General features: G+C 43.4%; 1 protein-coding gene across 5 annotated transcripts in view; it reads right to left on the bottom strand.

Annotated features, from left to right (window-relative positions):
* Window positions 1-18,673, bottom strand: part of ANKRD13B (ankyrin repeat domain 13B) — a 478,086-nt gene that overhangs the window by 96,348 nt on the left and 363,065 nt on the right. For all 5 annotated transcript variants that reach the window (XM_078680038.1, XM_078680040.1, XM_078680037.1 and 2 more), the window contains exons 6-10: window positions 13,028-13,217; window positions 11,924-11,990; window positions 11,077-11,158; window positions 9,159-9,223; window positions 4,577-4,707 (exon numbers count right to left, since the gene is read on the bottom strand). In XM_078680038.1, the coding sequence (XP_078536164.1) occupies window positions 4,577-4,707; window positions 9,159-9,223; window positions 11,077-11,158; window positions 11,924-11,990; window positions 13,028-13,217 (535 nt within the window). The remainder of the gene's footprint in view (window positions 1-4,576; window positions 4,708-9,158; window positions 9,224-11,076; window positions 11,159-11,923; window positions 11,991-13,027; window positions 13,218-18,673) is intronic.

Consider the following 18,673-nt stretch of genomic DNA (forward strand, 5'->3'; position numbering starts at 1 on the left):
TATCCTCCTTCAATATTGATACAACCTCATACGCGTATGATACACAACTTATCCTGGCTCTGGATAAAGATACTACCAAAACAGAGCTTCATTTTCAGCAATGTATGACAGAGATCATCCACTGGATGAGACTAAACAATCTTAAATGTAACACAGATAAAATCAAGATACTATTGATAGGGAAAGAGAATCCCATCGACTCGATCCTATGGTGACCAGAAGACGCACCTGCCCCACCTAACACAGTTGAAATTGCCAAGAATCTGGGAGTAAAATTTTACGCTTCTCTTTCATTTCGTCCACAAGCTCTTGCAGTGGTAGGAATGTGCTTCAACCTTATAAAAACCCTGAACAAGTTATTCGACTATATTCCCTACTCTGAAAAGAAGACAGTGGCAGTATCACTGGTCCTTTCTAGATTAGATTATCGCAATAGCCTTTTTGCAGGAACAAATAAACTAGTAGTAAAAAAAAGCTACAAATTGTACAGACGGTAGCGGCTTGCTTGGTGCTGAAAATGCCTTGTCGATCATCGACCGCCTCAGTTTTTATTACTCTGCATTGGCTGCCCAACCAAAAAAAAAGAGTAATTAAGATCTTGACAATCACCTTTAGAGCCTTTAGAGACTCTGGTCCCAAATACCTGGCAGCTAAATGTACTCATTACATCATGGCTAGGACTCTCAGATCTTCCACATCGACCTTTCATAAGCCTCCCACCTTTAGATACAAAACCAAAGGAGGGACGTTACTTGAGGTCTTAGGAACAAAAGCATGGAACCTCATGACCACACATCTTAGGGCAATAGAATCAGCGTCCCTATTCAGAAAAGTACTGAAACCCTGGATATTTGGGGTCACAGATGCATTCTGTTCCTCACTTGTATAAACAGGATAATTTCTCATACCTACCCTTCACCTTTGCCTCTTCCGCATAGCGCCAGGATGCTCCCTCCGGAGTGACAGCTGGCCTTTACAAATATTTAAATCAAATCTTTTTCTCACCCCTGGCAATCAATTTTTCATACTCAACCTATCTCGCTCACACTCACCACCTGTTACTCACTCCCTCTACCTCTCACTAACTCAACTCATTCAAACTCACTTTCACTCACCCTTAGGGGCATATTTACAACGAAGTGGAGGAGCGCAACGTTAGCCTTCTTGGCTTAACACTGCAATCTGCCCCTTCAGAAACGCAGGGCTGCACCATATTTACAACAATATGGTGCAGCCCTGATTTCCCCCTGCACTGGCGCTAAATGTAGCAGCCTGGCGCTAACGCAGGCACCCTTGCACCATAGTGCAAGGGTGTTTGCGTTGAGGGGAAGATTTTTTATGTGCAGGAATGTCTTGCTTCCTGCACATAAACAATCTTTACATGGCATTTTGTAACTTTTGTGTGTGCTGCTTAATGCAGCACACATAAAAGTTACAAAACGTAATTTGTTGTTTGGATTGTTTATGTGCAGGAAGGGAGACCTTCGTGCACATAAGCAACCAATGGCCTTTTGCTGTTCTATGTGTGCTGAACAACACAGCACACAATAATACAGCAATAATACATCATAATACAGTAATACAGCAAAGACGAGGAGACATAATGCATGTCTCCTCGTTTCACCTGTTTAAGACCAGGTTTTTCCTGGTCTTTATTTTAGTGCTGTCTCCTCTTTACGCCACCCTTGTAAATAGGGGGCAGCGTCAATGGGTGTTGCGATAGAACGCCCACCACAACACCCACTGCACACCTCTTTCACGCTAAGTACAGCGTGAAAAGGTGCCTTATTTACAAGGCAGCGTTAAGCCACGTTAAGTGGCTTAACGCTGCCTTGTAAATAAGGCAATGCTCCTATTGCCAACACAACGTCATTAAAAGCAACATTGTGGCGACAGGGGCTTGTAAATATGCCCCTTAGTTTCATAAACTCACTCACAAACACACTCACTTATACTCTCACTCTCTCACCTCTTTTCATTCATTCTCACCAACAAATGCACAGAATAACACTTTGGAGTTTTTTTTGTTGCTTACCCTGCCTCTGCTGATTACTCCAGCATGCAGGCATCCAACACTGGAAATGGGATCAAGGAAGGCATGATTCAAACAAGGAGCCAGACAAAGCCACAGAGGCCTGAGGAAGATCCACCTCAAGTCCTCTCTGAGCTTCTGCCGGTGCTCACATCCATGCCCCATCAGAAGCTAGGGCTGGGGTTTCCACCCCTGCTGCTCTGGGTAGATTCTCGTTGGTCTCAAGAATGCACTGCTGTGTGCCCTAACAGCACTTTTTTTTATCAGATATAGGATACTTCCTGAGGCATGTGCAGTGTGTCTCCCAAATAAAATAGGTTGTACCTGTGTGAGGGCACAGTAGGTAAAGTATGTTCCTCACACATGTGTAATTTTAAACACCCACCAATAGAGTGTTGTGCTCTTAAATAACACCCTGTAGATGGACCGTGACTCAACCCACTCCTCCTTTTGCTCCTGTCATCAGAGCCTGGAGAGGCCTTGAGGGCTGACATGCTTACTGGAGGGATTCATGGACACACACAAGTTGTGTTTTCATGGATACTACTAAATTGAATAAAGAGCCGTGTGGACAGAGACAAGGGGCAGTATGTATAGGCTCACATGTGGCAGGGCTGAGCCATGACGCCCTTGTTGATGAGTCTGGATTGTTTGAAAAATCCTTTACAAAGTCGTAACAAAATTCTGAAGACCTCATTATGACACAAACTGCTATTTAAAATTGGATTCTGGTGCTTTTAAGATGGAGCAAATACTTTGTAAAGCAACCAGGTGACAGTTCTGAATACACGCTGCTCGTTTCCTACTGTTCTCATTCCTTGCACAACCCATACACACATTCTCACCATACATTCGAAGCTATATTGAAAATTCTTATTCCCACACTCCTCAGCACAAAACACCACTTTCCCAGCATTCTGCCATTCACTTCCACACACCATACAAGCGCTTCTGGGTACAGTATATGGGCTAAAGTGCAAATGCCTAGGTGATAATTTGGAGCCCACTCATCAGGCCAGCATTTCCCAGGTTTTAAACGATGATGCAATGCTAGCTCGAGAAGTAATAGATGTAGGTCCCTGCTCCACCTTTTGTACACAACACAATGTACCAGTTATACCTACCATTTCATAGCCCTTGTAGAGATCCGGCAATTGGGAATGACAGAGAAGCTTGAACATTTGCTGTCAGTGGCTACCCAATCACACATTGGCACAAACACAAATAACGAGGCACAACCCAAGACAAGTAAGTATTTTGTTCAGGCGTACAGCCCTAATTGAAAAAAAATACTATCAGAAAGACAAGACAGAAAGTGGATGAATTCCCTACAGAATGGCACACATTTGTGCTCAGGAGAAGGTGCTAAAACACTTCTCTTGTTGATGCTGTGAGCATCTGCACACATCACCTACTGCGAAAAACACACCCAGTCACATTTTTAACTCTTAGAAAACTCTTAGGTTCAGTCATACTAGCAGAAATATGCATGCAATAGTTCCTGGTAATGTTAATTTGACAAAGACTAGCGCATTCTGCATTTAACCATACATCTATGTACTAAGAAGAGGTCAGTGCATGTTTAGAGGCTTGGACAGATCCTTTAGACATACTTAAGTGACTGACTCCTTTGATCTAGATACCAATGAAAATGTCTATCAGGGAATACGTTTACTTCTTAAGATGCAGAAGATGAACTAAGCTCTATGACTGACAAAATAGCATCTCATTTGAAATAATTTCCTCCAAACAGCATGTAGTATGCTATTTAAGGTGAACGTGGTCCCACTTTGAAGAGAGAAACTGATTCATTCTGATGTTCAGAAAAGGAGCCTGAGACAGAAGGACATTGCCAGAGCGAGCCAGGCTCCTTGGCAGACTCTTTCTCGTTAAGCTCTTCGGCCTATTCTATAGTGTTAATAGTAGCATCATTCACCTTCGTCGCCATTTGTTGAATGCAGAATCAATGGTGACACTATGTAGGTTCAGCGAGAGAGAGCAGCACAGCACTGAGTAGATAGGATAAACGTTCCTGCAGGCTTTCCAGAATATAGGTTGGCCAATGTCAGGATTAATTCTCAGCCTGGCCCAGCCATACTCTAGAAAAAACAGTTTATTGTGTGAGATGAACAACGTGATGGGCTCATGGGAGGACATACCGGCATGGCTCTTCTAGAAGAAGCCTACATTTTAAGCCATGGTTTCTTAAAAATATTATAACTATGGCCATCCCAAAAAAGTAGGGCCTGGGAGGAGTACACCGATGAGGAGAAATATACATTAACTTAGTACTTCTTTTGTTGGTCAAACACACACATACATCTGTCAAACACCCTTGTGTGGTATTGAAAGCTACCAAGTGTGTACATTTAGATTGGTTCAATGAGAGACATCTCAGCCCATAGCCAATCCTTCCTTGGACTTGCCTGGTGATGCACAACTTTTATTGGCCATGGAAAGGAAATGGAATGAGACAATATAATCTTATCGTCAGTGTGGTCCAATTTACAATGATGATACAGCGTAGTGGACCTTATAACTCACTTCTGTGTCTTGGTTGTGAGCTCCATCGGCCGACCCATATCCCTATTTCCCAGGTCAAAGTCGGGGTCAAAGTACTCTTCGGGTGTGATGGCTGTGGGGTTGGTATCTGTGAGCGTCTGGGTGATAAGAGTCTAAACAGATAAAGGACAGCGGTCAACAGCCAACACTTTTGAAGAGAGCTTATAACAATCAATGCAAATTGGTAAATATCTACTCCATTCTATTCAGTGACAAAAGAATTAATATTATAAGATAATTATGAACATAGAAAAGTCATAGAATACTTGCCCGTCTAGATAGAAATAATATTCAGATAGAGAAGTGTTGGAAGCTTAAGATGTTTCACCTTCTGAGGATTTCAAATAATAAAAATGCCCTCACCATGATCACACACCCACCATACACAGAGTTCACCTACGTAAGTCACCCGCGGATCAAGACACAGAACGAAGAATATATACTTTGTAACTGCACTGATTCAATAGTTTCAAAATAAGGTAAAAATCTCAAGGGATGCCACTTTACACGTGGTGTTGTCAGCCAAAGCCGGCCCTCTCTCAGAGATGTTCAACAATCACTGTGGTGTGTTCTTCTGATTAGGACTCGTCAGTATGCTGCAGTGGAAGGAGTCGTAAATCCAGGAGACATTCAATGTTCCGAAATGATATCTATTTAGTAAGGATTTTCACCCCAGAATGAAAACAGTAGCAGGTGGCCTCAGAACACACATTCAAAATGAGTAACACCCAATGTTAAACGTTAACGGGATGCTTTCTCTTAATGATTAGTTTTTGCTTGGAATCTTTGAAAGTAAAAGTGGGTCTTGCCCAGTGGAACTCTTCAGAATGTTGGCAGGGACGTCAATTCACCAAATGCCTGGGGTAGGGGAAGTGACATCACAAAACCGACCGCAACGACATCACATGAAGGGACATCATTGGACCTTTGTCCTGAAGCAAATCCTTGGAAATTAATTCACCAGAATGCACAACCTTGAAATAAGTGCAGTGTCTATTTTTTTATAAAATAAAAAGGCCTACAATTCCCAAGCACACCTGTTGTATGCTCTGGCATTCATCATCACTGCTCTACTGTTCGTCATCATGCTAGAGTGCCCGATGTATTTGCTACAGAAAATGACTGCTTTCCTTGCCCCTGTCTCCCTCTTTTATCTCTCCCCGTCTCTCATTTCAAATCTCTCTTTCCCTCGTCAAATTACTCTGTTACGTATTTCTCTTCAGTCCTTCACATCTCTCTTGTCTTGTTCTGTCACTGCCTTCTCTCTTGTGTCATCTCTTATATCACAACTCTCCCCGGCCCATCTCTTTCTCTCTATTGACATCTTTTTTTCCTGTTTATCCATGTTGTCATCTGCCTACTCTCCCTTTCTATATCATTTGACTCTATTGCACCTGTATCCCTCTCGCATCTATCCCTTTTTTTACCTGTCTCCTCCATTAGCCATCTCGTTGCCACCTGCCAGTCTCTTTATCATCTCTGGTATGTCTCCTCTGCTCTCTCAGCAAAATGTCCCATCAATCTCTTACTTTTTACTCTCACCTCTTTTTTGTCTTTCCCATATATCTTTCATGTGGCCTACTTTCCGACTAGCCTAATGAAACTTGAAGGGGGCTCCCTGCAAACTAGACGAAGGGCCCCCTCCTCCGGACTCAGTCAGGAGCAGTCACACCAGGCTACCGTGCTGAGGCCCCCCCTGGCGCTCGGGGGTCCCGCACCGCAGGGGCTGTGGGGACTTTTGCTACGCCACTGTACCTTCCCACTCCCCTTTCTCAGCTGTCTGTTTATAACCCGTCTGCTTCTCTTTCTACACACATACCTGTCACCTGTCTATCCCCCTTTGTCTGTCTTTCAGCTGTCTCTAACCTGTCTGCTTCTTTAACGCCTCTCTCTAAAATATCTTCACTTTTCTCTCATCAGTCTATTATCTGTTTTCCACCTGTCTATCCTCCTGAAGCCTCTCAGATGTCTCTCCAGAGTCGGTCTCTTTATCATGTGTCTCTTTCTCTCTTCTGTCGCCCTGACTCGCTCTGAACTGTCTCGCACCAGCCAGCTTGTTTATCACACCTCTTACACTGGCCGCCTTCCACTCTCACCTGTCTTGCCCTCTCACTTGCTTTCTCCTTTCATTTTCCTGTCTCCTTCCTTCGCTAACCTCTCACCTTCTGTAATGCATATCTCTCTCACAGCTGTTTTCCATGTCTCCCAGCTCTGTATTCTCTTTCTCTCTCATATACGTGCACACACACTGCATCTATTACATTTCTCTGTAGTGTCCTCTTTTTTATCTTCCATTCTTTCAGCTTTCCCTGGGCTCTATGTCTTGCCTCTTCTATGTTTCCCTTTCCCTCCAGGGGCAGCTAGAGACATCGAAACACCTTTTTCCAAGTGTGTTATTTTTTGTGTTTTTTTATAGTTTGTTTTCATGCCTTTATGCACCAGTTGCAGCTAATCTTGCAGCACCTCACAAAAGAGCCACACGTTACACATGTTTAATATAGTAGCATTTTATACTGAATGTGCTGCTATACACAGTTACGTCCCCTCGAGGCGACAGAGAGTAAACAAAGCTCAGAGAGTCCCGTGTCATTTCTATTCCTTGCACTGCCTTGGCTACCTTTGATGCTGGGGGTCCTAACGGCAGTGGCAGGGGTCCCAAGGGACAAGCATGAAGTCACAACTGCGACCCCTGGCGACCCCTAAATGACGTCCATTAATGTTGGCTTCTGCTATGATTACGTACGGTAATCCCCATTACTCTTAGTCCTACTGGTCCTCGACCCAGTCATCACTCATGAAGTATGACTGGGTCGAGGACGAGGGACGTAGAGGTAATGCTATGATTACGTACGGTAATCCCCATTACTCTTAGTCATACTCGTCCTCGACCCAGTCATCACTCATGAAGTATGACTGGGTCGAGGACGAGGGACGTAGAGGTAATGCTATGATTACGTACGGTAATCCCCATTACTCTTAGTCCTACTCGTACTCGACCCAGTCATACTTCATGAGTGATGACTGGGTCGAGGACGAGGGACGTAGAGGTAATAGCTGTGTCTTGAGTCTGGGGTGGAAATCTTACCCAAATGAAGTGTAAGGTACGCAGGCAATAATGAGAATTGTTTGTCTCCAGGTCACTATTCATGTGGCATCGCCACGTTTCTTACCAACACAATTTTTTTTACTGTAGGCTCATAGTTTAACTGGATCAAAAACGAATTGTCCGCATAAAGGTTTTTTTCGATTGAAGTGGTTGAAGAGGCTCGGGGACTAAGGGTTTAGTCCTGTGGGTAGCCACGGGTCATCATTATAAGGTGCCCAGTCCATTGTTTTCTTTATAGAGACACACACCCACACACACACACACACGTGCTTCACTTACTTAGGCAGTATGGAAACAATACAAAACTTGCAGGAAAACCACAGGACATAAGCAATTGAAAATGTTTCCACAGAGTGAGAAGTTTGAGGTTACTATAAAATACCAACTCTAAATATATCTATGAGATAGCCTATAAGATGGGGCACTCCAAAACATGTTGGAACCTACACCGCTGAGCTCTACAAACTACCTTCAGCAATTCATCAGCAGAAAAGTAGGGTGCAGGCCCATTTATTGATCACTTTCTAAATGTTCCAAGCTGATCACAAATCAGAGCCTGATCTCACGTGCTTCAGAAATCTCTGACCCTATGATTGTTAAGTCTTCTTATGCATCTGTCTGTATGTGTGCAGTGCTCCTTTGAGTTCATTGATCAATAAGAGGATTTAAAGCCTCTGCCTATTACTGTGGAAGGTATCTATGTATGGCTTTCACTGAGCGCCACTAAAGTGAATACCAGATTCTAAAACTGATTACTCACTACAATCACATAACAACAGTGGGGCTCAAAAGGTGTTACCCTCTATTGATACATCATAAAGGAATCCCAGGTTGCTTTGAGAATGCTCTGAGAGCCTTTCAAAGCAGGATTAACTCTCTGCTCAGATGAAGAGTGCAGAGTACAGCTTTGGGATGGGAGGAAAATGGAAAACACAGACGGTGGTGGGCGAATGGCAGCTCATTGCTTTACTTCTGCCCCTGTGTAGTAGGTGAAAACAGGGGCATAATGATTGGCGACCCACATGTAACATAAAATCATAGATAGGTAAAAAGTGAACAACAGGAATGTTTTTTTATCTCAGGGTTTTTAGTGACACCGCAGTCAACTCGAACTTTGCTCTTATGATGCATCCAGACATTCTCAGTGAAAAAAACATACTGATAGTCATAGTCACCAATCTATAATTCTATATATACAGTCAAGTAAACCGTTTATGTTTGTTTGTGTGTGACGACAGTAGGAAATGATTGAGTGGAGTTTCTGAAAAACTTGTGAATATTTCTTTACTTAACATCATTGCCATTGGATTGTTTGTCTATGTTTTTGTTTCTGTATGTCTATCTGTTGCTGTAGATCGCACATCTGCCTGTGTGACCAGTTTGGCTATATATCTCTGAAAATGTTCTTTACGTTTCTCACTGGTCCAAGAATGATTCTATAAAGCATTATTTACTTACCCCATTGTTAGGCCCAACGTGCTGCTCAGCAATTCCCAGAAAGGACTGGAGAGGTGTTTTACTGCCTGCATAAAAAACAGGAAACCACAATGTCTGTCAAAGCGGGAAGCAGCGTTTCAGTTAACTTATTGGAAGAGGAACCAACTTGAAGTCAAAATATTTCCACGCTTTAAGATATCAGATTGACTTCCATAATTTAATTTTTTGTAAACGATTAGTAAGCAATCTTAAATGGAAGATAGAGTGGGAAATGGGATTTGTAAGACTGTCAGTCCTGACGTGTAATAGGGGTAACTCTTATACACAAAAAAACGGTCTATGAGATCGCACTTCTAAGGTTCTATAGCTGGAAGTAACATTAAACACATACGGCCTGATTCATCAACGGGCCGTTTTGCAAGCCCCTAATAGCGATTCATAGCGAATCGCTATTGAGGACTCGCAAAACGGTATTCATGTAGGAATCGCTAAATAAATAGCGATTCCTACACATTCCTTATTTGCGAGTAACAATTTGCTACTCGCAAATAAGGAATAACTCCCCATTCATTCCTATGGGCCAAAAGGCCCATAGGAATGAATGGGGAGTATCCCTTATTTGCGAGTAGCAATTTGCTACTCGCAAATAAGATAGCGATTTTAAGGGTGCCAGGGGTGTCCAAAGGACACCCTGTAGCACCCCTTAAATGCACATTTGAACAGGTGTTGCGCACACACATGTCCAAAGGACATGTGTGTGTGTGTAACATGCAAAAGAAAAAAATGCACTAAAGTGCTTTTTACACTATTTTCGCAATTTACCACCAAGTCAGACTTGGTGGTAAATTGAGACCAAATATTGCGATTTCGCTATTTCTAATTGGTTGATGAATTGCATTTAAGGAATCTCTATTAGAGATTCCTTAAATCCAATGCCTCGCAAATATGCGATTTCGGTAATAGTGATTTTTGCATTTGGGATGATGAATCCCAAATGCAAAAATCGCACTCGCAAAGGGCCAGATTCTCAGAATCTGGCCCTTTGCGAGCGCAAATCAGCTTGATGAATCAGGCTGCAAGTAGTCTATGGCGAAATCACTCCAATGACCGATGCTAAATGTAGTGACGGACCACTAAAATTTTACTCAGTCGTGGTACCAGCCAGAAACACAAAGTCTCTCGGCTGAGCAGGGCCCCCTAAAGGATGCAACCCCTCTTAACGTCAGGGCCCTGCATTGTGTTTCTGATCTAGGGAAGCCACTGACTTCTAGGCTATTGTTTTCAGAATTTTTATTGTTCTATTTCTGGCCGTCAAAATACCCAAAATAACTTTATGTGAAACCTGGAATTAAGCAGTGAGATGCCGGCCTGATGGTAAAGACAGAATAAAACATATAAAGGGAAAATAAAGAGAAAAAAAATGAATGTGGGTCAAAGCGAGGATCTGGGCAGAAAGGAGCTCCTCGGTGAAAGTGATTGTGTGAAGCAGAGTTGTTAGTAGAGCTTCCCCCAATCACAATGTAGCTATGAAACATCTCTATCTGTAAACGTGTACAATGGTTTCTGGTAGAAAAATTTCTTAAGGGGAGACATGTGCTCCAGTGTTGGTTTGACCAACTTAGGTCAAGGAAGGATAAATCCAGTCCAGCTTTTCGGTCTATCCACATAAGATATATTTAAGTATAATTATTTAAATGTAAATAATGTACACACTAAGTGGTTCTCATACCAATCTGCCCATATTAAATACCCTCACTCTTGTGCTGAAGCACCAGATCTAAATTATAATCTGGGTTTAATAGTTTGGCCAACTGGTGCTATCTTTTGGGAAACATGTTTCTTTCACTATGTTTCTACCTTATATGGAAACATGGATAATAGCTAGAAACTAGTGAATCTCTGTAGTGAACAATTATACATACCCGCTGCTTATATTTACCTTTGCTTTTCCCTTTGTGCTGGTCTGAAAGGTGCTCTGTCCGCGTTCTGGTCACTAACTCTACGTTGGAAGCGCTATAGACCTGTGCCAAGGGAAATAGTGGTTATTGTCAGGCGCAGTAACATTAACTTCGATTTCACTTGGAAGCTCTGCCCAGATAAAGACCAAACAGTATGGAAAGGAAAGTGCCACCTAAACATGGCTTGCTTACCAGGAGGTCTCCACTATCAACCCCAACATGCATAGATCCGATATTCACACGTTGGCCTACTTCCAATTCACCATACAACCCTTTGTGGTACTACACAGCCACCGATTAGCCTGCTGGTCCGCATCACCCAAAGGCTGCCTGAGCAGTGCACAACACATTCTAAGCTGGGGACTTACGTTCCTTCTTTTAAAACCCAAGCATCCCGCTGGGACGGCTCCCTGTGGGCTAAGCCCAATTCAATTCTGAATGATGCCTGGAGCAGTGGTGCTTCCTTCAACAGGTTGCCAACTCTCATGCAAAGAGTGATTAACCTATCTGATTGATGCAACACCCTCCAAAAGGCAAGGACTTAACTGGTGTCGCCCCATGGCCATGATGGTGTGCTCCAACTACTTAGAGCAATGTGATGGTCACATGTTGGCTAGTGCTGGAGTAGCTACATCCTTGTGGGTTGTGTGTCCAAGTACAGCCCTCTATGCCTGTAGGAGTGCCTCTAGTATCCTGTAGTGTTCTACTGCCCCAGCCATCTTACAGTGCCAGGTGGTCTTGGTACAACCTGACACTGACATTAAACATGTTAGCTGGCCTCACCTTTGGTGGTCAAGGCCTGGACCAATGATGGTGAGAGAGCCTTACCTTGGCCTCATAGCCGTTCACAGTCTCTGTTCGTTCACTTCTCCAGCCCAGTATACCAGATTTGTTTCTGCCACAGAAAATCAATGAATAAAACAAAGAATGAAATGGGCCTTGGCCCTCTCAAAAATCACTAATTTCCCACAGCACTAGCTCACACACATCTATAGAGTTTCAGCCATCAAATATTATAGTTGTGTACACTTCTATACAGTATACGTTTTTTACACTTCTACACAGTATGATTTACTCTGTACATTACTGACATGTTACCATTTTATGGAGTTTCACTCATTCCTGTTACACTCTAACGTTGTTATTGGTGGATGAACATACTTGAATTAAACTAAACCCCTGATAATAAATCCACATTCCATTCCATTGGTAGGAGCTTGTCTGTATCACTACATATGATAACCAATCATATGCAAACCAGCATTAGCCTGGCTTGTGAAGGGAGAGTCCAGCCCATCTCCTTGTGACTCACCTCTGGACATACCCACATGACATGAAGTACCTCCTTTACACAGCACAAAAGCAATAAGTGGAAATTGTGAATCCATCTGAATCATTTATAATTATTCTGAGCACATTCCATCACTTTTAGTTTTCTCCAACATATTGTCACTAACTTGAGTCATACTCTTTAGTTAACTGTCCCTCAGTCCTCTCTTCAACAATCAAATACTGGTATACTACCTGAATATTGTGTGAGAAATATTAATGTGCCAAAATTGTGCAGCCTAAATACTGAGAACCAATACATGGTGAAGGTAAGTAAATATTTACAGAATTTGACTCCACTTATATGTATCTTGTCAATTATATATATAGAAATATCTTCAAGATTTGAGGATGTGGAGTTAAGAATAGTAAATCTATTCTGGTCTATGTATTCTTACTTTCTCGATATTTTGGTCCTCGATATTTAGGCTACAATATTTAGACGCACTGATAGTACCCATGCGATAGTCTTGCATACCACCTATACTCTTCCAGAGCCAATCATTCCACCCAGTACTAGGCTCCTAGGCACCTAGGGATACACAGCTTATCTCATTCCCAGTTTTTCTCATTAAAGGCTTGTGTGTCGAGGTCTTCCTGTACCTTTCGAAGGCGATGTTCTTGGTGTCGAGCTGGGTGGTGACTACGGGTGCGGTGAGGCGGCTCATGGCCTGCTCCTCAGAGGGCTGCACAGCAGCCAGAAGGACCTCCCGGTCCTGAGACACCAGCGTCAGTGTTTCAGAATAGACCACTCTGCGGTCATGATCGATCTCCATCACCACTGCACATGTGTCTGTGGGGGAAACAGAAAGACATTAAGATGAACAGCTTGGCCAACCTTGTGTTCTTTGCTTTAACCAATCATCATGCCTCCCTCCTTGAGGACACTTTACGCAAACCTGTGCACATCATTCACTTTCCAGAGTTTTTACACGTCCCACCAATGAGGTGGTCTGTCTCAATCTTTAGGACAGGACCTGTGATTAAGCTATAACCACTTGAATTGTCTGTAAGACTGAGGCACCGGAAGGTTAAATGATAAGCAGTAAAAGCTTGACACCATGCGGCATTCCGGTGTTCAGATCGTTATGCCGTAACAACCACAGCTTTGATGTGTAAATGTTATTTTACACCAATCTTGCCTACTCAAGACAATTTTGCACAACCTGAACTCATTTTGTCCAGTGCCCTATCATGGCTGCCTTTGAGCGCTCACCAAAGGGTTGTACATCTACTTTGGTTTTGCAAGCTGCTTTTAAGGTTTAAAACATGGCAAAGCACACCAGGGTTTACTTTGTCTGACAATTCAGTTTTTGTTTAACGCTCAAAGAGGTGGTAATATCTAGGAAACAGCCCTGTGGATGTGTAACAATGCCTTTTTAGAATGATGCATGGATAATGGCATCAGGTAAGAATCCCCAGGCACATCTAGTTTGCTAGTTCTTCTGCCAACCGAAGCAGTGCAGTAACTGACCTGCCACCTATCACGGTGAGGAGCCGATATCACACAGTAGCAGTGAAGATGAGTTGGAAGCCCCGGCTGGACGGGGCTTCCAGCTGTATTTGGAGGCTCTGAAGAGCCGATATCCATTAAGAGATGTGAAACACACCAGGACATTGACAGTGAATTTTTTTTTTTTTAAGTTTGTAGGTCTGCCGTAGTAAAAGGAATGGAACTCAAAGGACAATATTTTTCCAAGCAATATCTAGGACACAATATTTATGTCAGAAGAATTTCTGAGTAGGAAATTCAGACAAACAACTGCTTGCCTACCTCTACCTCAAGCTTTCTTCCTCACTATGTCTGGTTACTTCCATGTGTCACCGTCAACCCTTGGTATCTATTTGTGCCAGCTGCTAATGAAAAGAGTTTTGTAGCGCTGATAACCCTCTCTGTGCAGAACAAGTTGTACAAAGGTGCCTTTGCTTGATTCTATTTCGGGTGCTCACTTCTCTGCTGTATTCGAACTCTGGAGCTATCTCAATGTGTCGGTCGTATCTGCCCTCTCATCTCTTCCGCAGGATGCTGACATTAAATCCTGGCAATCTCTTCCTATCCTTTCTGATACTGACACTGCACCATCTATCTAACGCTCCTCTGCACTGTTGGTTTCCCTTCACGATTTCTCAAAAGCAGTCTCCAGAACTGGACACGAGTCTGTTACAGTGGTAAAACAACTTGCTTTTTTTGCGTGATACACTTCTCAAGAACCCCTATACATTTTCAGGCCCTTCTCATCTCCATCTCAAACAGTTCTCAAATACCTAGGTGCTTGTGCAAAATAATCCAAAGATCACTTGTCGGTTTCCAGTAGCCGCTCATCTGTCTTGTGGGATCATAACTTAAACCCATGTGTGCACGGGTTGACAACCTGAGCAAATCTTTGTGGTTGCCTGATGGGCCCATCGTTGAATGGAAAGGATGAACAGGATGTCCTGAAACTAACAGATGATTGTGTGGGTGGATTTTGCCCCCTTCATAAGTAGGTGCCCCCTTGAGTGTATCCTACTTTAGGGACAGGATGTATAAGGTTAGCTTGCATGCCCGACATCCGGCCATGGAAGTGATTGTCCGTGGACCAGTGGGTGCACAGTGAACACTGCACAGGTCCAGCTCCACTGGCAATTGTCAAGCTCTATTTAATCTTGATCCCTTTTTAGAACACTAGTCCTTGCTCACAAAGCACTGCAGGACACCAGTGCAGGCAATGTCAGGGAAAGTATTCTAGAGTATGCTCCTTCTAGAAGTCTCGTTCTTCTACCGGATGGTTGGCTAAGATCCCCAAGATTCATCGAGTGAGAATTGGAGGCAGGATTTTCTCCTTTCTTGGGTAGGTTGCCTGAAATAAACTTACCTTGGAGTTACGTACAACAGCTGAGGCATCAATGTTCAAGAAAAAAACTAAAAATTAATGTTTCAACTGAAATAGTGTCACTGTTTGCCCGTGCAGATAGCGTGAAGCCAGCGCCGTGACACTCAGCTAAGAATTTGTGCGCTTTATAAATCTCTGTATCTCTGTATAATATCATATCAGCGCACAGTGATGGGAAAAAGTCAAACTTAGCTGTTTCCACTTTAGTACAAGGCAACAGAAAGCATCAATCATAGACATAAGAGCAATAATATAGAACACAATTAATTAATAGGGGATATCAAAGGCATGAAAAACAGCTTGACAAGGATGGAATTTAAGTAGAGGTTTTTCCTGTATGTGAGGTTAAGACAGCAAGAGTTAGACATGACAGGGCATTTCAGAATATAGGTGCAGTGACCGGCAGTGAGCACAAAACACATGATGTAAGGACCAGGAGAATCCTGAAGGATGCAGCACAGAGACAAACTCAAACACAGGCCATCCCAATCCGACGGGCTCAATCAGACATAAACACATATGTTGTGATGCTCTGCCAGTGCATTATAGATGACCTTATACAAATAACACACAGGATAGGCAAACTCTTGGGTGCGGCACAGTGGAAGGAAGCAGCTGTATAAATGAGCTTGAGCACTCCTGCTGTGCAGCTCATGAATTATACCGCCATTGCCCATATCACAAGAGAAGGCACAAAAGAAAGTCCCAAAGGTGACAAAACAAGATGAGAAAACATAAAAACATAAAAAGGGCGTCCCTTAAATGCTGCGAATCAGCAGGGATGAGAACTTTATTGGTCTTTTGTCTCACTCCTTCACCCCGGAGGCTGGCATAGTGCTGGTTCTACATAGTTTCCTTTAGCGAAACTGATGAATCCAATTGCAGAATATTTGCAGGAGGTGTGGATATGCGAGGTGGATCTATACATCTGAAGTCAGCAATATAATAATACAGCACGTAGCTTATATATACACTGGTGAACAGCAGCCGTCCAAAGCAGTCATGAGTGGTAAATACATTTGAAATCATCATCACTACTACAGTAAGGCATGTAAAGGGTGTACGCATTTGAAGCCACCAGGGGTTCGGTCACAGGGCATGTGAAGGGTGCCCCTAAGGGTGGCCAGCAGCAATCGTGGCAACAGTAAAGAAATGGCACCAGAGAGCCAGATATGGAAAATACTGGAGGGTAATAAAGGTGTCCACCTCAGACGTTTTGTGGATAATAATATGATATACTATTTATAGTGTTCATGAAGCTAAAAGATATATTCAGTTTCAAGACGTTTTAGGTCATAAGGCCATCCACCGGTAGCTGTGACTTTAGAGCATCAGTGTATTTTAATTGTACAGTAATTGCATTGATATAGTGCTTGATAACCCTGATGAGGAGCTGAAGAACATCAGAGGAGAGGTGGCATAGTATACCACAGGGTCTGCCTCCGTGAATTGCATCGTGAGCTATCTGGGAAACATTCTGGTGAGGCGCACGAGTGACCAGAGTGGGGCTCTTATCTTGTTGAAGGTCGCCACACCTAGGAGTGTGATGGTGGGAAGGAAAGTGAGAGCTAGAACACAGTGCAATTTACAGCAAGTCATTGTTTTACCTGATTGAACTACTCTCTACTACAGTATCCACATACGAGCAACTGAGGAGCAGCCCACATCATGCACTGAACGCAACGAGTCGTGCAGGTGCTCTCCATAGGCTCTTGGAATAAGATGCACTTATGACTTCCTTCACATGCGCTCCACTGTCATTGGTCGCTGTTGCTGCTGCAATGGCCTCCGGTGCCCCCCACCTCTCACCAGGGCTTGCTTGCTCAGTTCTGAGGCGTTCTGTGGCCTTCAGTGATGCTCCGAGAGGGGTCAAGGCATGGGGAATAAGCTCTTTGCACCCGCTCCAGCTCCCGGGATGCCGCTGGTAAATAACAGTGCTGGCGTTGAGCTGTCAGCACTTCTGGAGTTTTGACTCACCTTACCCTCGCCCTTGTGGAGGAAGAGGACATTGAGCATCATGTCCACGGCGCAGCTGTCAAAGGGAGAACACTGTCCTGGGCACACGTAATGAGGATATAGCAATGGTAGAAATGTCTCGTAATGTACCAATTACTGTGGTCGACACCAGTGTATTGTTCAAAAGTACTTAATAATGCAACAATGACAAACAACCAGCCCAGTGGTAAAGAGCAGTGCGGAGTGCAGTGGTGAGGAGAGGAGTAGAACGAGCTCCAAAGCATGGAGGATTTACTGCAGTAAAGAAAGGAAAAAGGGAAGATGAGAAGGCCATTAAAAGTGACCACTGAGTGCTCACCGGGGAAGAAGGCGGCGCTTGGGGTGGCTTGCGACCTCCTTCCTCACAGGGGTGTTCCTGTGGCCATTGGAGTAATGGAAGCCACTAGGGGGGATAGGCGGCGAGCTGAGTGAGAACGAGATGCCTCTGGAAATTGTAATGAGGAGCACACTAATGAGGGTCTCCGGGCACGGTTGTCAATGCTGAAAGGTTTGCTCATTGAATATTAGGTTACACTTCTTTAGTCTAAAACCAAATCATTTAGAATACAGCAATAACCATAAGAAAGCTACACTTGGGAGAAGTTTAATAAAAGAATGGTGTAACAAAGGTCAAAAGCACCTAGAAGGATGTTATTACAAGTTTGGTCTTTTAACCAGCTCTCTCCAATCTCAACCTTTTTCTCAAAGATTTCAATTCATCAAGAAATCTCAAACACAGTCCACCCACCTACTCCAACAGCCATACTAATAAAGGTACTCTGGACTTATTTAATATTGCACCAAGTGATAACATATCACCTGACCACAATCTTTCAATCACTCCTGATTAACCATTGGAGGGTCCGTTTAATCAGGTTCTTCAGAGAATCCTCCTTCTTAAATTCCTGTAGAAAACAGCTCTGAACTCTAGGCCACATTCTGAAGGAGTGTTCTTTGTATCTGAATATCCTGACAAAGGCGAATGTCAGACTACCATACAAAAACACTGTGATTTCTCCAGTTGTAGAGGATTTGATATACGCACAGTCACTCGACTTAGTTGTCAAGAAGCATCTACGAGCACTGGATCTCCCCTTCATGTAAGGGGTTTCCTCTACCAGGAGAGTGCATACATGATCTTTAAGTATGTAATTTCAGAAACTCAGTCCATAGTAGTCCATTCCGGACCAGGCGGGAAAGTGGTAAATGTATCTGCTTTATCACAACCAGAGTCTTGGGACAGAGATGCTAATTACCTGGGACATGGCTCCCCGGTGTGCCTAATGGATGTATGTCCCCTGACAAAGCCCCATCCTCTTTATAGCCATAACCTAATGATTCTTTCTTGGAACACGACGGGGTTTTTCACAGATGAACAGAA

Source organism: Lissotriton helveticus, chromosome 3_1, assembly GCF_964261635.1.
Source record: "Lissotriton helveticus chromosome 3_1, aLisHel1.1, whole genome shotgun sequence".
In the NCBI taxonomy this organism is placed as follows: Eukaryota; Metazoa; Chordata; class Amphibia; order Caudata; family Salamandridae; genus Lissotriton; species Lissotriton helveticus.